The 19119-nt window shown below is 45.5% G+C and overlaps 1 protein-coding gene and 1 long non-coding RNA gene across 2 annotated transcripts; one reads left to right on the forward strand and one right to left on the reverse strand.

The window, feature by feature from the left end:
* Nucleotides 1–3736: 3736 nt before the first annotated feature.
* On the reverse strand, nucleotides 3737–12212 carry LOC112236223 (proline-rich protein 36). The gene is made up of 7 exons (XM_042330395.1): nucleotides 12082–12212; nucleotides 11291–11372; nucleotides 8138–8208; nucleotides 7918–8046; nucleotides 7170–7347; nucleotides 6158–6891; nucleotides 3737–5099 (listed from the first exon to the last, which is right to left on the reverse strand). Exons 4-7 carry the CDS (start codon nucleotides 8041–8043, stop codon nucleotides 4182–4184), a joined length of 1956 nt encoding a protein of 651 aa, XP_042186329.1. The 5' UTR covers nucleotides 8044–8046; nucleotides 8138–8208; nucleotides 11291–11372; nucleotides 12082–12212; the 3' UTR covers nucleotides 3737–4181.
* A 185-nt stretch (nucleotides 12213–12397) lies between these two features.
* Nucleotides 12398–16461, forward strand: LOC112236224. Its single transcript, XR_006084663.1, has 3 exons — nucleotides 12398–12715; nucleotides 13201–15110; nucleotides 16423–16461. It is a non-coding gene; the product is annotated as an uncharacterized LOC112236224 (long non-coding RNA).
* The last annotated feature ends 2658 nt before the right edge of the window (nucleotides 16462–19119 follow it).

A 19119-nucleotide genomic window follows, 5' to 3' on the forward strand; every position in this document is an offset into this window, starting at 1 on the left:
GGCTGCCTCTCATCTGACTCACCATCCCCCCCATCTCCCAACCCTCCCTCCCTCCCTCCCTCCGCTGAGAAAAGGGGACCGTCTTCCAGCTGATGGCGAAACTCAAGTCGCACTGCATTATTTCTGCCTCATGCATCAATTGATGTTGTTACTCCTATAATCAGAGAAGTTGAAATATTCCTCGATATTAAAAAAGACAAGCTCATCGAAACAAGCATTTTATGGTTCATAAAATTGTTGAACAAAGTGCTGAAAAACAACTTCATTCAAAATGAATTTATTTAACAACAGCTCTTTGCTGTATGTATGGAGTCTCTCTCTAGTCATATCTCTTTTTTAAAAGAAAACTAACAATCAACTTTGCTGTGTGTTCGAGTCTTCTTTCTATTGGTGCGAGGAAACTGCTGTCACAGTGATCTGACCTCTGATTTGCTCTCTGGGTAGGTGGAGCTCTACCTTCAGACACATGAAATGGTTCAACACGGAAACACTTTGCCTTCTGCTAAATCAGGTGTAGCGTCAAAAACACAACGAATTAGGAAGGAAAGGCTATCATTTATTTATTTTTTACAGAAATACACAATATGGATGTGGACAAAAGTATGTGGACACCCCTTCAAATGAGTGGATCCAGATAATTCATCCATTTCAGCCACACCCGTTGCTGATGTGTATAACATTGTGCACAGCCAAGCAATCTCCATAGACACACATTGGCAGTAGAATGGCCTGTAGTGACTTTCAACATGGCACCATCATACTGTACAATGCCACCTTCCAACAAGTCAGTTCATCAAATTTCTGCCCTGCTAGAGCTGTCCAGTCCACTGTAAGTGCTATTATTGTGAAGTGGAAATGTCTAGGAGAAACAACGGTTCAGAAACAAAATGGTAGGCCACACAAGCTCACAGAACAGGGACCGCAGAGTGCTGAAGTGTGTAGCGTGTAAAAAATAATCTGTCCTTGGTTGCAACACTCACTACCAAGTTCCAAACTGCCTCTGGAAGCAATTTCCATGGCCGAGCAGCCGCACGCACACAAGCCTAAGATCACAATGAGCAATGCCAAACATCGTCTGGAGTGGTGTAAAGCTCGCCGCCATTGGACTCTGGAGCAGTGGAAACTTGTTCTCTGGAGTGAAGAATCAATCACGCTTCACCATCTGGCAGTCCGACGGACGAATCTGGATTTGGCGGATGTCAGAACACTACCTGCATGAATGCATAGTGCCAACTGTAATGTTTGGTGGAGGAGGAATAATGGTCTGCGGCTGGTTCAGGCCCCTTAGTTCCAGGGAAGGGAAACCTTAACATACAATGACATTCAGCACAATGACATTCAGCACACTGTAGAAGCCAGGTGTGTGTGCTGACATTTTGTGCTTCCAACTTTGTGGCAACAGTTTGGGGACGGCCCTTTCCTGTTTCAGCATGCCAATGCCCCCGAGCACAAAGCGAGGCCCATACAGAAATGGTTTGTCGAGATCTGTATGGAAGAACTTGACGGGCCTGCACAGAGCCCTGACCTCAACCCCATCGAATACCTTGGGGATGAATTGGAACGCCGATTGCATGCCAGGCCTAAATCGCCCAACATCAGCGCCCGACCTCACTAATGCTCGTGGCTGAATGGATGCAAGTCCCTGCAGCAATGTTCCAACATCTAGTGGAAAGCCTTCCCAGAAGACTGGAGGCTGTTATAGCAGCAATGTTCCAACATCTAGTGGAAAGCCTTCCCAGAAGAGTGGAGGCTGTTATAGCAGCAATGTTCCAACATCTAGTGGAAAGCCTTCCCAGAAGACTGGAGGCTGTTATAGCAGCAATGTTCCAACATCTAGTGGAAAGCCTTCCCAGAAGACTGGAGGCTGTTATAGCAGCAATGTTCCAACATCTAGTGGAAAGACTTCCCAGAAGACTGGAGGCTGTTATAGCAGCAATGTTCCAACATCTAGTGGAAAGACTTCCCAGAAGACTGGAGGCTGTTATAGCAGCAATGTTCCAACATCTAGTGGAAAGACTTCCCAGAAGACTGGAGGCTGTTATAGCAGCAATGTTCCAACATCTAGTGGAAAGCCTTCCCAGAAGAGTGGAGGCTGTTATAGCAGCAATGTTCCAACATCTAGTGGAAAGACTTCCCAGAAGACTGGAGGCTGTTATAGCAGCAATGTTCCAACATCTAGTGGAAAGCCGTTCCAGAAGAGTGGAGGCTGTTATAGCAACAATGTTCCAACATCTAGTGGAAAGCCTTCCCAGAAGACTGGAGTCTGTTATAGCAGCAAAGGGGGGACCAACTCCATATTAAAGCCTTCCCAGAAGACTGGAGGCTGTTATAGCAGCAAAGAGGGGACCAACTCCATATTAAAGCTCATGATTTTATAATGATGATGTTCAACAAGCAGGTGTTCACCTACTTTTGGCCATAAAGTATATTTGGTGAATGACAAGCAAGGCTTGGAGATGGACAGGTTGGTGATCACTATACCTTCTGTTATACTTTGAGGTTTTCTTTCATGGTCATGTGACATGAAATGATCTGTAGAAGACAGGTGTGTGGTCTGACATCCACACTGATGACGGTCTGAGAACACAAATGTTTGTGTTTTATTTATGCACTGATTTTTTTTTTTTTTTTTTGGGGGGGGCACTGTGACGTTTTAAATAAACGTCTTCATTTTTGCATTTATTTTTTCCTCGACAGTGTGCGGGTCTCCATCTCCTCCAGTATTCGTATTAACTCCTATATACCTGGAACACACCTGGAACAGCCACTACTCAGTAGTAAAGACCAAAGAGCGCAGCCTCTTGTCATTCATTATAATACACATTTCCTGTTGCTGCAGGATTATTTTCCTGCTGTAACAAACTGGTTCAAATTAAGACCCTGCACCTGTATACAGTAGGAAGGTTCAGTGTAGCTCAGTTGGTAGAGCGTTGTGGGGTCGATTCCCATATGAAAATGTACGCACTCACTGCTGTAGTGGCTCTGGATCAGAGAGTCTGTTAAATGACTCACTACTGTAGAGGCTCTGGATCAGAGAGTCTGTTAAATGACTCACTACTGTAGTGGCTCTGGATAAAAGAGTCTGTTAAATGACTCACTACTGTAGTGGCTCTGGATAAAAGAGTCTGCTAAATTACGAATATGTTTACTGATTAAGCAGCTTAGGTATATGGTGGACAAATAATCACTTGGGCTTCTAAAATTCATCATAAAAGATACATTTTATTTATCCCAAATTAGGACATGCTGTATCATGCTACTAATTATTAATTGATTTTGACCGTCAATCAAAGTCCTGGATAGGTACTTACACTGAGTGTACAGAACATTAGGAACACCTTCCTAATATTGAGTTGCACCCTCTTTTTCCCTCAGAACTGCCTCAATTCATCAGGAAATGGACTCTACAAGGTGTTGAAAGCGTTCCATAGGGATGCTGGCCCATGTCGACTCCAATGCTTCCCACAGTTCTGTCAAGATGGCTGGATGTCCTTTGGGTGGTGGACCATTCTTGATACACGCGGGAAACTGTTGAGCGTAAAAAACCCAGCAGCGTTGGAGTTCTTGACACAAACTGGTGTGCCTGGCACCTACTACCATACCCCGTTCAAAGGCACTTAAATCTTTTGTCTTGCCTATTCACCCTCTGATTGACACAGATACACAATCCATGTCTCAAGGTTTAAAAATCCTTCCTTTATCCCGTCTCCTCCCATTCATCTACACTGACTGAAGTGGATTTAAGTGACATCAATAATGAATCCTAGCTTTCACCTGGTCAGTCTATATTATGGAAAGAGCAGGTGTTCCTAATGTTTTGTTCACTCATATATATATATATTAATTGGGTTGAACTCATTGCCTCACCGAATAAATAATTAATTTCAGCTCCTTCACTCCTATCAATACAATAAGCGACTGAACCAATATAATAATCTCTTGACATATTGAACTATTATATTTTGTGTTTTTTTTGCAATACTTTTGCCGTGGCCCTATTTCCAATATATTGCAATACTTTGTCTAGGCTGTGTAATTATTTTTCAAGCTGCCTCACACTACAGAAACAGTAGATCGGCCAGAACCGCCCAAAAGGACAGTTGCCAAACACAAGGTTACTCACCCTGCCTTTATATATAAACATGGTGCCATTTGAGACAACCTATCCTAAACCCCGGTTGTTAATTCCTCATCCTCCAGGCCATGAACAGCGAGACGGCCACTATAGCAGCCCCCAGAAGATAGTATCTCTCTCCTATCGCTCCCTCCTGCTTCAGTTCAGGAACAGCTCTAGCCTCCATCATGACCTCTGCCCCCATAGGCTCCAGTGGATGACGGTTCTCAGCCGAGGAAGAGCCGTTGACGATGAGGCCAGGAGCTGGAGGAGGAGCATCAGGATGTTTGGTTGAGGGGCTGGCGTCTTGGCCGTTAACGATCATAATCAGACCCGGTGATTGGCCGTGCTGGTTTGGACCAGACGACAGGTCAAGGGCATTAGATCCAGAGAGAGGTGTGATCTGAGATTGGCTGTTGTGGTTCTGAACTGGTAGGGGGGTTCCAGACACAGCCACATCATTATTACCCAGCATGCTCTGTGTTTGGCCATCTTGATTCCAGATAGATGGCTCCTCGGACACGTGGACTACAAAACCCAGCATGCTCGGTGTCTGGCCGTCGTTGTTCTGGATGGACGCGTCCTCAGACACGTGAACAACATTGAGCAGCACCTCCTGGTCCCCCAGGGAGCTCAGGCAGGGGGACTCGTAGGTGTCCTCTTGGGGCTCGTTATGGGACAGGGGTTCGATTATTTCCTCAGGAACTCCATTCTCCTGACATGGCAGAGGGGTGGAAGTAGTGACGGGGTTGGGGATAACAACAGGACTGTTCACATCAGCTGTAGCAAGTACAAGGTCTGACACAGACCTCTGTAGACGCGTTGAGTCTCCTGAGTATGGCTGGCTGTCCATGACCTCACTGCGGAGGACTTCAGGCTTGCTAAAGTTCACGTCATCCTCATTCATGGAGGTATCCGCTGGGGCCGCGGCCGGGGAGAAGTGCTGGCTCTGAGACGGCTCAGTGTGTTGCTCATCTTCAGTCACCTGCAGGAGAGATTTATTTTAGTTCTAAGCTTCTCAATGTTTTCACTATCTTCAGTTTCAGGCATATTTCAAAAAAAGTGTAGATGTGGTCAACAGATTTCATTTCATTAGCAACTTGAATTCAAAAAAGAACCGAACACACCCAAAGCTGATTTGAAAGAGCTCGAGGCAAAACTGGAGAAACAGGAAAATCCAACACACAGCGTCCTGGTAGAAGGTAGGCTTATTTACCTGGGTTGGATCAGAGTTCTCTACAGCCTCCTGGTGGAAGGTAGACTTATTTACCTGGGTTGGATCAGAGTTCTCTACAGCCTCCTGGTGGAAGGTAGACGTATTTACCTGGGTTGGATCAGAGTTCTCTACAGCCTCCTGGTGGAAGGTAGACTTATTTACCTGGGTTGGATCAGAGTCTACAGCCTCCTGGTGGAAGGTAGGCTTATTTACCTGGGTTGGATCAGAGTCTACAGCCTCCTGGTGGAAGGTAGGCTTATTTACCTGGGTTGGATCAGAGTCTACAGCCTCCTGGTAGAAGGTAGACTTATTTACCAGGGTTGGATCAGAGTTCTCTACAGCCTCCTGGTAGAAGGTAGACTTATTTACCTGGGTTGGATCAGTCTACAGCCTCCTGGTGGAAGGTAGGCTTATTTACCTGGGTTGGATCAGAGTCTACAGCCTCCTGGTGGAAAGTAGACTTATTTACCTGGGTTGGATCAGAGTCTACAGCCTCCTGGTGGAAAGTAGACTTATTTACCTGGGTTGGATCAGAGTCTACAGCCTCCTGGTAGAAGGTAGACTTATTTACCTGGGTTGGATCAGAGTCTACAGCCTCCTGGTAGAAGGTAGACTTATTTACCTGGGTTGGATCAGAGTCTACAGCCTCCTGGTAGAAGGTAGACTTATTTACCTGGGTTGGATCAGTCTACAGCCTCCTGGTGGAAGGTAGGCTTATTTACCTGGGTTGGATCAGAGTTCTCTACAGCTTCCTGGTAGAAGGTAGGCTTATTTACCTGGGTTGGATCAGAGTCTACAGCCTCCTGGTAGAAGGTAGACTTATTTACCTGGGTTGGATCAGAGTTCTCCACAGCCTCCTGGTGGAAGGTAGGCACTTTGACTGTGTGTGGCGAGGTGTCCTGAACTGGCCGTCTCTCAGGGGACTGGAATGTGGCCAAGGCGGCAGGGGTGGGGGTGGATTCAGTTTGGGACAGGGCTAGGTGTGAGACAGGCAACGTGGGAGTGATTTCAGATACAACTGGGATTAGGTGTGAACCAGACAAGGTAGGAGTGGTTTCAGACAGGGCCATCTGTGTTGGAGCATCACTATGACACAAGTTGTCCTCCAGACTGACGGTTTCAATAGAACCAGGCTGGGATGAGGCTGGAGGTTCAGAGATCACTGTGGGCTCCTCCACTGAGACAGGAGACAGAGGGGCTGCCTGGGGCTCTGCCTGAGGGGCAGCAACAGGAGAAGGTGCTGCCTCTGAGGCTATTTCAGGGCTCACTGCTGCTTTGGGAGCATGTTTTGAAGAGGAGCCAGCCATGGGAGCCTTGGGAACTGAGCTTGGGGGGGCTTCTGGCTGGGCAGCCACTACAGGAGGTGGCAAAACCTCTGGGGCTACTTCAGGAGGGAGTGAAGCCTCAGGTGGGGCTACTTCCAGTGGGGCAGCAACCTCCGGTGGGGCTGGCTGACCTGGGAGGACCAGAGAACATGGCGACCCCTCAGAGCTGGTAGAAGGAATTGGATGAACATGGGTCCTGACTGTGGTGGTAGCAGCAGGTGAAGGAGGGTAGGGATCTAAGGAGTAAGAGAAACACTAACAGATTGAGGCATATCACCATTCCTCACACATAATAAGCACCATGTTATGTTTTGACATTTACTGTAAGTGGTTGAAACCTTGGATTGGATTTTACAGTTCTGGGCAGCATTGTTGATTGAGCAATAGCACACACACAAAAATACATGTTCTCTGTCATCATATCCACAATGTTGAACTGAGTCACAACAGAGATCCTAGGTGTCCAGTTTTTTTAAATGCACTTGAAATAAAGTTTGATTTGTGTGTGACTTACTGTTCTGGTTGTGCTTGTTCCACTCTGCCCTCAGTTCATCAGCCAGATCCTGATGCTCCAACAGCTCCAGGGCTGACATCAACTCTTCTGGCCAATTCATTCTCTTCTGTACATAGTCCAGCAGGAGTTGCATGGCTGCATAGTTACCAGAAAAGTCCTTCTTGGCCTGGATCTCCTCCTGAAAGTACAATGAATAATTGTTTCATTTAAAAAATAAACATATCAGAAAATATAGTTAATATATTCATTTACCAGGTACATAATCTGGTTCAGATTATACATCAAATAAAGATTGTGATAATTGGATTAATAATCTGAATAAAATGTCCTAAATGACCAACAACATCCAACTAACTACTCACCCAGCCGAAAGCTAGTCACCCAGCCAAAAGCTAGTCACCCAGCCAAAAGCTACTCACCCAGCCAAAAGCTACTCACCCAGCCGCCCACCTTGCCAGAAGTTACCCACCCAGCCAGAAGCTACCCACCCAGCCAGCAGCTACTCAGCCAGCAGCTACTCACCCAGCCAAAAGCTACCCACCCAGCCAAAAGCTACCCACCCAGCCAAAAGCTACCCACCCAGCCAAAAGCTACCCACCCAGCCAAAAGCTACCCACCCAGCCAAAAGCTACCCACCCAGCCAAAAGCTATCCACCCAGCCAAAAGCTATCCACCCAGCTACCCACCCTGCCACCCACCTTGCCAGAAGCTACTCACCCAGCTACCCGCCCAGCCAGAAGCTACTCACCTTGTCAGAAGGTGTAAGGCAAGGGAGATTGGCCATGAGCTCTGTGGCTTTCACTCTGCTCACAAACACCCCCATTCTGCGCCGCAGGTGCAAAGACAGTTTTTCACGGGTGAACGACGACATCATGTGCTGTGGCGAGAGCAGGAGAGGAGACATGACCATAGGTACAGTGGCTATGATGCATGAATATGCAGCCTTGCTAACAATGCAGGGTTGTTACCTGGTCTCTCAGGCGGATATATTCTACCTCAGTACGGACCTCAAACGGATCCTATTGGCAGGTGTTGAACCCTGAAAAAAAAAAAAAAAAAAAAAAAAAAAAAGTATGTCAGATTATGCAAGACTCCTGTTGCAGCATCAGTACAGGCAACATAGTTTCATGTTCAGAAGTTAAGATAATAGTCACTGCTGCTCTGTCTGATAATGGTTCAGGACAATGAGAGAGAGACAGGCCTAGTCTAGTAACTAATTAATGACCTCCAGACTCTGAGAGCTTAATATCACAAGTCAAGGAGCTTTAGTCTAGCTGAGGAAAAACTACTGTAGCACCCTATTCCCCCCTATGAGCCCTGGTCAAAAGTAGTGCCCTGTATGGTGTGTCATCTGAGACGCAGCCAAAGGACCTCCACTAGAACCAGGGAAACCACCCAGAACTGCGTCTACCGTGAAGGACCTCCACTAGAACCAGGGAAACCACCCAGAACTGCGTCTACCGCGAAGGACCTCCACTAGAACCAGGGAAAACACCCAGAACTGCGTCTACCGCGAAGGACCTCCACTAGAACCAGGGAAAACACCCAGAACTGCGTCTACCGCGAAGGACCTCCACTAGAACCAGGGAAAACACCCAGGCCTGCGTCTACCGCGAAGGACCTCCACTAGAACCAGGGAAAACACCCAGGCCTGCGTCTACCGCGAAGGACCTCCACTAGAACCAGGAAAACACCCAGAACTGCGTCTACCGCGAAGGACCTCCACTAGAACCAGGGAAAACACCCAGAACTGCGTCTACCGCGAAGGACCTCCACTAGAACCAGGGAAAACACCCAGGCCTGCGTCTACCGCGAAGGACCTCCACTAGAACCAGGGAAAACACCCAGGCCTGCGTCTACCACGAAGGACCTCCACTAGAACCAGGGAAAACACCTAGGCCTGCGTCTACCACGAAGGACCTCCACTAGAACCAGGGAAAACACCCAGGCCTGTGTCTACCGCGAAGGACCTCCACTAGAACCAGTAAATATTAGAATAAGCTGCCTCAATATGTACAGCCGTAGGTGGTAATATCTCTAGGAGCTGATCCATCTTCAGTATTTTGAAATAATTCTAATGTTAAGGAAAGATTTGAATAGAGAAAGCTGATCTGAGGGCAGTACTCCCTGAGGGCAGTGCACCAACTACGCATTTAGCAACCGTTCCCTCTGCGTGTTGTTTTGGGAAAAGCATGGTGCATCTTTCTTACAACGACCAAAGATGTATTGTTAAAAAAACAACTCCTAAGCCCCATGGCTATCGGGAAACCAGGCACAGCCCTTTACAGCAGAGGACAAACATTGTTTATTGAATACACTTACAATCCTTCCCGGGTTCATACCTACAGACACACTGCCAGACAATCTGTTGTTGTTATGTTCAATAAGGAAGGAGGAAGCCCTTCATTCATAGGACATCTAGTCTACATAAGTCTACTACAAATGGCACCCTATCCAATATCTAGTGCACTACCTTTGCCCATAGCGTGTTGGGCTGTGGTCAAAAGTAGTGCACTATACAGGGCATAGGAACTCAGGGCTGTGGTGCACTAGGGAATAGGAACTCCTTAATTCCCAGGAAGCCCTCTCTCCATGGCCCACTACAGCTAGCATTATCATTGATAGCTGCTTTCTTTCTAGCTAGCACGTTTACCAAAACAGTGGCGGGGTGTCCACTTTGTTGTTTGAACTGCAGATTTTCAGTTTAAGTTGACAGTTGAAATCTAGCAGGTTGATTTAAACCCCCGGAGAGTGTCCCAACCTAGGAGACTGTCAGGGTTGATTTAAACCCCCGGGGAGAGTGTCCAGACCTAGGAGACTGTCAGGGTTGATTTAAACCCCGGAGAGAGTGTCCCGACCTAGGAGAGAGTGTCCCGACCTAGGAGACTGTTAGGGTTGATTTAAACCCCGGGAGAGAGTGTCCCGACCTAGGAGACTGTTGGGGTTGATTTAAACCCCGGAGAGTGTCCAGACCAAGGAAACTGTCAGGGTTGATTTAAACCCACGGAGAGAGTGTCTCAACCTAGGAGACTGTCAGGGTGATATGAATAGTGTAGAATAAAGCCAAGGAGCAGTCTTCTCCCTTTGAACTGCTGTTACAGCTAAAGAGCTAATACGTCATTCTCTGCTTAACCCGTCTCTCACACACACACACAACCTGTGAAACCATTGTTGGGCGGGTAGCAAAAGTTTTACAATGTAAGAAAATTACTTTTGAGAGAGTTAAGAAACAGGTATTCGGGTGAAACAGTAAAGGACAGACTAATGAACTTGGGGTGGCAGGTAGCCTAGTGGTTAGAGCGTTGGGCCAATAACCCAAAGGTTGCTGGATCGAATCCCCAAGCTGAAAAGGTACAAATCTGTCATTTTCCCCATGAACAAGGTAGGCCGTCTTTGTAAATAAGAATTTGTTGTTAACTGACATGCCTAGTTAATAAAATGTTTTATGTTAAACGTTGAGAGAAAAATCACCTTGAGGAGACAAGGGCACCTGCGCAGAGCTCTGCCAGGGGAATGCCCTCTAGTCTAAACACTAGGTCAAACACTGGCTCACCTGGTTGGACAGTTACCTGCTCAGGTGTGTAAGGGATATTATCAAGCCATGTTTAGAAGATCCAGAATAAATTATTGATAAGGACTACAATATTGTTTAATTAAAAAAAAAATGTAAAAACACATCAGAAAATACACAATAAGAAACGCATATTCACTGCAGACTGAAGTGTAAATCATGCGTTTATATTTTCAATATTATCACAGATTAAATAAAACAGATGTTTTGCGTTAATGATCAGTCCATGTTCAGTGCAAAAGTGAGGTGAAGACCGAAGTGTCTGGAGACTGTTGCGCACTTCAGAAGGGAACAGATCTCTCTTCTACGCTACATTTCCCATGTTCAAGTTTGTAACATTGAGCAGACTAGTAGCTTGTATATTATGAAGTAACAAACTGCTATGTCGTTCTTTCGTCCTCATTCAATTTTCGTCCTCATTCAATTTTCTGACCAAATACAGGAAATCCTTTTGTCGACAGTTGAGCTCGGATCAACGATGGAGAAAAGCAATAACAATGTCGGTTGAAGTGAGGGACCCGTAAATGTCAGAATTACCAAATGGTCTTACCTTTCCGTTTAGCACTTCGGCAGACGATGAATTAGGCACTCCTGTGCGGTTGAAGTACATACACGCCAGCACCTATGTGAAGCTAGCCACAATAAGGATTAGTCACAACAGTGGAATTTGAAGATCGCCTTCAAAATAAAGGTCCTTAATTGAAAGTGATGCAAACGGCCACAAATAGTGGAATCGTGCCATATTTGTACCAAGTAATTCTGAACAAGGTTGGGAATGTTACATGAATGCAACAAAATACAATAATTAGTTAAGTTGACAATAATGTGAAATCGCATTGTAGATATATATGTACGTCTTCAGGATTGCATTGGGGCATACAGTTAACTGTACCTATGGATTGTGGATCAATGAAATAGGGTATCAGTCTACTCAGTGACACCCACAGAACACAACTGGGCAGAGTTTACACACTTATTAGCGTCGTAGCTGTTATTTGCGGGACTAATATATTTGCAGCACTTTTAAGACCCCTTCAAGTAATCCAAAAAATATATTTAAAAAAAGAAGATTTTGATGGCATAATTTGTTTGTCCTTACTACTGTTTGCCCATAAAAACACATGGAATTCACTACACGGAACATATAGTCCCACCAAAAAAATCTAAAGGAAGTTTGTTCTAAATTGTCTGTCCTGTATCTGAGATATAAGAAAGATCAGGAAACATTTAATTTTTGACATGTATTTAACCCATTCTTTTTTTCTACTGGTACCAGGGCCTTCCGACGCGTCTTGTGAGCCTCCTAGAGCAAAACAACCGACGTGTTCGTGCGAGTCTTACCTTTAGACTCAGATGAGTCATATTAGTGTTTAGGCCAAACCGTTCGGAGGCTACAGACGCTTTTGTGAGAAGACCGATGTTTTCTGTCAGCGCAGCAGATGCGGAAGTGTTACATAGGCGGATTCGGTCAATTGAGACGCATCCAAATATAAAAACCAGATGTCCCGTTTAATCACCCATGTGCCTGCAACAGCAAGAGGTGGTGGCTCCACCCACCGTGTCATCTGGTTGGTTGAAATCCGCAATCTCTCGCTTATCATTGGAGGACAGTAGGGAGCATGAAAAAGTCAGCAAATAGTAACTGTTCCCTCCCTGCTAACATGCCGACCACTAACGCAAGGGTTGATAAATAAATGTTCATGTTATTCAATCATTTCATCCAAACTGCTCGCCAGGCGCTAAAATAAAAACCTGTTCTAATTTTGAGGGTTGACGCGCTGCATGTTCCGCCTCTCCCATACAGAACCAATCAGTCGATATAATCGAGAACATTCATCAGAAATGACGCGATATGAATCAGACAGTGGGGAGCCACCTGGCCCACTAGTTGGTCAGAAGGTTCAAATCAACGTGTCATATCGGCATTTCCGAGTAGGCAAAAAAACATCAACCACGGATTTTATTACACCCCTGTGTAAGTATAATGGTCATTTTTATTGTCCTGTAACTGAATCTAGAATAAATTCTTCTGACGTCCTTTCCCTGTGTCAAGGGTACATAATCACGTTATTTTTAACTGTGATTTACAAAGCTAATGTCGTGGATTTAAAAAAAGTATTTTTATCCAGGGATAGCCCGCTGATATGACCCATAGTAGGGAGGAAGATTTCTTGAGTGCAATTTGATCTGAATATAGAATCAGCCTAGTGGTTAGAGTTTTGGACTAGTAACCGAAAGGTTGTAAATTCAAATCCCCGAGCTGACAAGGTAAAAATCTGTCGTTCTGCCCCTGAACAAGGCAGTTAACCGACTGTTCCTAAGCCGTCATTGTAAATAAGAATTTGTTCTTAACTGGACTTACCTAGTTAAAAATAAAGGTAATAAAATAAAAATTGTAATTCAGTTTCTTAATTTAGAATGAATCCAATTTAGTTGTCATTGTCTTGTTTTTCTTTACAGATGCCACCTTTTAGAAGAAAAAGAACCACTCTGGTTTACAGAGACCTGACTAGAGGCGGGATAGCACGTACACCCCTGCCACTCTTCCTGGGGTCCAGCCAAATTAAGGCAGTTTATACAATTTTAAAAGCATTACAATACATTCACAGATGTCACAACACACTGTGTGCCCTCAGGCCCCTACTCCACCCACCACACATCTCCAGTGCCCTCCACTAATATTGGCACCCATGGTAAATATGAGCAAAACGGGCTGTGAATTTATTTTCTTTGCTGTTTATCCTCTTGGTCTTTCATTCAAAAATATTCACAAAAATTGAACCTTTTAATTGAAGTCAAATGATTGAAATAAATGTATGCAAAATAAATTAAATATTTTTTTACAAAAACATGTTTGCCACAATTATTGGCACTCCAAGAAGTTCTTATGAGTAAATTCTAACTGAAGTATATTCCTATTCATTTTTTACGTTTTTAAAGTTCACCTGAGTGATTAGGAACACTTAAGTGGTAAGCCATGACTTCCTGTTTTACTGGGGTATAAATATGACGAGACACACAGGCCAAGTTCCCATAGTCATCCTTCACTATGGGAAAGACCCATAGTCTAGAGAATACAGTAATGATTTGCAACAAAGGTTGTTGAGCTGCACAAATCAGGAAATGGCTATAAGAAAATAGCTCAAAGGTTGAAAATGCCCATTTCCACTATCAAGGCAATAATTAAGAAGTTTAAAACAACTGGAGATGTTAACAATCGGCCTGGAAGAGGACGTGTGTCTATATTGACCCCACGCACAGTGAGGAGGATGGTTAGAGTGGTCAAATAATCTCCAAGGATCACAGCTGGAGAATTGCAGACGTTAGCTGGGTCATGGGGTCAGAAAATCTCCAAAACTACGATCAGACACCAACTACATAACCACAAGTTGTTTAGGAGGGTTGTCAGACGTTAGCTGGGTCAGAAAATCTCCAAAACTACGATCAGACACCAACTACATAACAACAAACTCAAGCGCCTACAATTTGCCAAACGTTACTGGAACTTTCAATGGGAACGAACGGGTTCTATGGTCAGATGAGACCAAAATAGAGCTTTTTAGAAACAAACACCAGAGGTGGCTTTGGCATGGACAGAAAGATAGCTATGCAGAAAAGTACCTCATCCCCACTATGAAGTATGGTGGTGGATCTTTGATGTTGTGGGGCTGTTTTTCTTTCAAAGGCCCTGGACAACTTGTTACGATTCATGGTATCATAGACTCCATCAAGTACCAGCAGATATTACATCAAAAAATGACTGCCTTTGCTAGGAAGTAAAATAATATTTGAAAGATAAATACACAGAGGACGAGAGGACTAGAATTAACGATCAATAGGAGTTGGTTTTCAGTTCAACAGCTGTTTAGAATCTGTGGAATGTCAGTCCTGGACTCAGCTACGTGTGCCACGTTTTCATTGGTCTGTACATTGAGTCTGGGGCAGGATACTTGTTATTTGGCAATTGGCCCAGTTGTACTGCAAGGACTTCTGATTGGTCAACCCCAGGCTAGGGTCGGGGGTTATAAATGACATCCTGTTCCTTTGTTTTGAAAAGCTGAGGACAAGGGAGACTGAACATCTACCTCCCAGCATAATATCTATGATTTGTCCTTCTTAAAAAAAATACATTTTCTCCCCAGGGACCTCCCGGGTGTCGCAGTGGTTAAGGGCGCTGTACTGCAGCGCCAGCTGTGCCACCAGAGACTCTGGGTTCGTGCCCAGGCTCTGTCGTAACCAGCCGCGACCGGGAGGTCCGTGGGGCGACGCACAATTGGCATAGCGTCGTCCGGGTTAGGGGGGGTTTGGCCAGACTTAAGGAATTCCGGAAGGAAGATATTGTATTTTACATTGGAACTCAAACCGTACATGTAAGTGTTTTTTTTTTTTCTACTATGAGGAGTTTCTTCTCCAGACAGTCGAGCTCTACCCGGAAGCTCTCAAATGAGTCATTTGAGGAATTCAAGCACTGGCAGTTTGAACAAGAGACTGTCAGGAAGTTGGCGCCACTGACCTCAGACAGAACAGTGTCCTCTCTGTCCACAGATATTGCAATGATACGAATTAAGGAACAACTATAAAGTCTCAGTAAGCTAGGATTTTTATTTGCATTCAGTGTTTGTCATGTATAAGAGGAAATATATACTACCTCAGTCGTCTGTCTTATATATATATATATATATATATATATTCTACCAAACAGCAGTAATGTTATGCAGCAATACCATTACAAGCCTCTCCAAAAGAAAACAATCTGACAAGTCGAGGGAGGCGGAAACAGATCAAGTACGGCCAGACAGGGTAAAGTTTTGTTGTAGGCCTGCCTGGATCCACAACACGTTGGATGACGGGGCTCTGGGAAAGCTAGGTGGACCAATCATCTGCTTAGTTGATACTACCGATTACAGATATATTCACGAAGAAACTACAGCATGAATGACCTATGTTTCCCAAAGAACAAAAGGGTTTAAAAGTAAAACCCTTACAAACGTCAATTTCCTGTATCTATAATTCATTATTATCATTATTGTTTCAAAGGAAATCGGTCATCAAGTCATTGCAGCTGATGTCCTATTTGGGCTTTCCCAGGAAAAGATCATCTGGGACCACTATTGATGGTCCCAAACCTGCTGGGCGGTTATTTTGTGACCAAGACAAAGTCTACTGTTTTGTAGGAGGAGCATCAGACACACCAACTGGATTTGGAAGAAATGGAACGTGTCTCACAATCAGTTAGTTTCAGTAGCCCTCTTCTGTGTGTCTTGTGTGTATAACCAACAGCTGGTCTAATGTTGGAGAAGTTGAAAGGGTTTGATTGAAATCAGGAGAAGCTTAGCGATGCGACTAGCATTGGACTATTCTGGCCATAATTGTATTTTTTAAGTTGAACAGATTACATGAAACATGAACTGCTTATGTGTGGTGTGGGGGCTGTGCTTTGGCAAAGTGGGTGGGGTTATATCCTTCCTGTTTGGCCCTGTCCGGGGGTGCCCTCGGATGGGGCCACAGTGTCTCCTGACCCCTCCTGTCTCAGCCTCCAGTATTTATGCTGCAGTAGTTTGTGTCGGGGGGCTAGGGTCAGTTTGTTATATCTGGAGTACTTCTCCTGTCCTATTCGGTGTCCTGTGTGAATCTAAGTGTGCGTTCTCGAATTCTCTCCTTCTCTCTTTCTCTCTCTCGGAGGACCTGAGCCCTAGGACCATGCCCCAGGACTACCTGACATGATGACTCCTTGCTGTCCCCAGTCCACCTGGCCGTGCTGCTGCTCCAGTTTCAACTGTTCTGCCTTATTATTATTCGACCATGCATTTATGAACATTTGAACATCTTGGCCATGTTCTGTTATAATCTCCACCCGGCACAGCCAGAAGAGGACTGGCCATCCCACATATGCTCTCTCTAATTCTCTCTTTCTTTCTCTCTCTCGGAGGACCTGAGCCCTAGGACCATGCCCCAGGAATACCTGACATGATGACTCCTTGCTGTCCCCAGTCCACCTGACTGTGCTGCTGCTCCAGTTTCAACTGTTCTGCCTTATTATTATTCGACCATGCTGGTCATTTATGAACATTTGAACATCTTGACCATGTTCTGTTATAATCTCCACCCGGCACAGCCAGAAGAGGACTGGCCACCCCACATAGCCTGGTTCCTCTCTAGGTTTCTTCCTAGGTTTTTGCCTTTCTAGGGAGTTTTTCCTAGCCACCGTGCTTCTACACCTGCATTGCTTGCTGTTTGGGGTTTTAGGCTGGGTTTCTGTACAGCACTTTGAGATATCAGCTGATGTACGTAGGGCTATATAAATTGATTTGACTTATGTGACCTTTTTTTCACTTGTGCTTATTCACTTCCTTTTTACCGGGATTTCAAGCCGGGGATGAGCTGTGATTCAAACCCAAAACCCAGAAACGGGACATAACTGGTGTGTTTGGGATGGCGCACGAGCGTCCGCTGAAGTTCCTGATCCTGATGAGATGAGAGAAGTATGTGGATGGATGGATGCGTGGATGGATGGATGCGTGGATGGATGGATGCGTGGATGGATGGATGCGTGGATGGATGGATGCGTGGATGGATGGATGCGTGGATGGATGGATGTGTGGATGGGTGGATGGATGGATGGATGGATGTGTGGATGGATGGATGTATGGATGGATGCGTGGATGGATGGATGTGTGGATGGATGGATGTGTGGATGGATGGATGTGTGGATGGATGGATGTATGGATGGATGTGTGGGTGGATGTGTGGATGGATGGATGGATGTGTGGATGGATGTGTGGATGGGATGGATGGATGTGTGGTTGAATGGATGGATGTGTGGATGGGTGAATGGATGGATGCTTCAGATGTATAGCGGATGTACTTAACTAAGTTATATAGAACATTGGCTACGATGACTGATGTTGATCTGTCATTTACTGTTTTCCTGCTGGGGGACCTGAAAGCAATAATAAGGCTATATTTATATACAGGGGGTACTGGTACCGAGTCAGTATGGAGGCTATATACAGGGTGTACCGGTACTGAGTCAGTGTGGAGGCTATATACAGGGGTACTGGTACCGAGTCAGTGCGGAGGCTATATACAGGGGGTATCGGTACTGAGTCAGTGTGGAGGCTATATACAGGGGTACCGGTACCGAGTCAGTGTGGAGGCTATATACAGGGGGTACCGGTACAGAGTCAATGTGGAGGCTATATACAAGGGGTGCTGGTACAGAGTCAATGTGGAGGCTATATACAGGGGGTGCTGGTAAAGAGTCAATGTGGAGGCTATATACAGGGTGTTAGGGTACAATGTGCCCAGGTACAGGTTAGTTGAGGTAATTTGTACATGTAGGTAGGGGTGAAGTAACTATGCATAGATATTAAATAGCGAGTAGCAGCAGTGGACAAAACAAATGGAGGGGGGGGTCAATGTGAATAGTCTGGTGGCCATTTGATTAATTGTTCAGCAGTCTTATGGCTTGGGGGTAGAAGCTGTTAAGGAGCCTTTTGGTCCTAGACTTGGCGCTCCGGTACCACGTACCATGCGGTAGCAGAGAAAACAGTCTATGACTTGGGTGACTGGAGTCTGACAATTTTATGGTCTTTCCTCTGACACCATCTATAATATAGGTCCTGGATGTCAGGAAGCTTGGCCCCAGTGATGTACTGGGCTGTACGCACTACCCTTTGTAGCACCTTACGGTCAGATACCGAGCAGCTGCCATACCAGGCGGTGATGCAACCGGTCAGGATGCTCTCGAGGGTGCAGCTGTAGAACTTTTTGAGGATCTGGGGACCCATGTCAAATCTCCTGAAGGGGAAAATTTTTCGTTGTGCCCTCTTCATGACTGTGTTGGTGTGTTTGGACCATTATAGATCATTGGTGATGTGGACACCAAGGAACTTGAGACTCTCGACCCGCTCCACTACATCTCCGTTGATGTTAATGTTGATGTATTTTCCCGTAGTCCACGATCAGCTCTTTTGTTTTGCTCACATTGAGCGGGAGGTTTTTGTCCTGGCACCACACTGCCAGTTCTCTGACCTCCTCCCTATAGGCTGTCTCATTGTTGTCGTCAGCAAACTTAATGATGGTGTCAGCGTTGTGCTTGGCCACGCAGTCGTGGGTGAACAGGGAGTACAGGAGGGGACTAAGTACACACCCCTGAGGGGACCCAGTGTTGAGGATCAGCATGGCAGACATTGTTGTTGCCTACCCTTACCACCTGGGGGTGGAAAGTCAGGAAGTCCAGGATCCAGTTGCAGGGGGAGGTGTTTAGTCCCAGAGTCCATAGCTTAGTGATGAGCTTTGTGGGCATTATGGTGTTGAACGCTGAGCTGTAGTCGATGAACAGTATTCTCACATGGGTGTTTCTTTTGTACAGGTGGG

This window comes from Oncorhynchus tshawytscha, linkage group LG11 (assembly GCF_018296145.1).
Source record: "Oncorhynchus tshawytscha isolate Ot180627B linkage group LG11, Otsh_v2.0, whole genome shotgun sequence".
In the NCBI taxonomy this organism is placed as follows: domain Eukaryota; kingdom Metazoa; phylum Chordata; class Actinopteri; order Salmoniformes; family Salmonidae; genus Oncorhynchus; species Oncorhynchus tshawytscha.

Bases quoted from the DNA above. Each gene is read 5' to 3' on its own strand.
- LOC112236223 (XM_042330395.1), bottom strand. From the start codon at position 8,043: ATGATGTCGTCGTTCACCCGTGAAAAACTGTCTTTGCACCTGCGGCGC. The intron at 7,348-7,917 runs GTGAGTAGCTTC...TTGTACTTTCAG, and splicing joins GCCTTACACCTTCTGACAAG to GAGGAGATCCAGGCCAAGAA. The intron at 5,100-6,157 runs GTAAATAAGTCT...TCTCTCCTGCAG, and splicing joins AGAACTCTGATCCAACCCAG to GTGACTGAAGATGAGCAACA.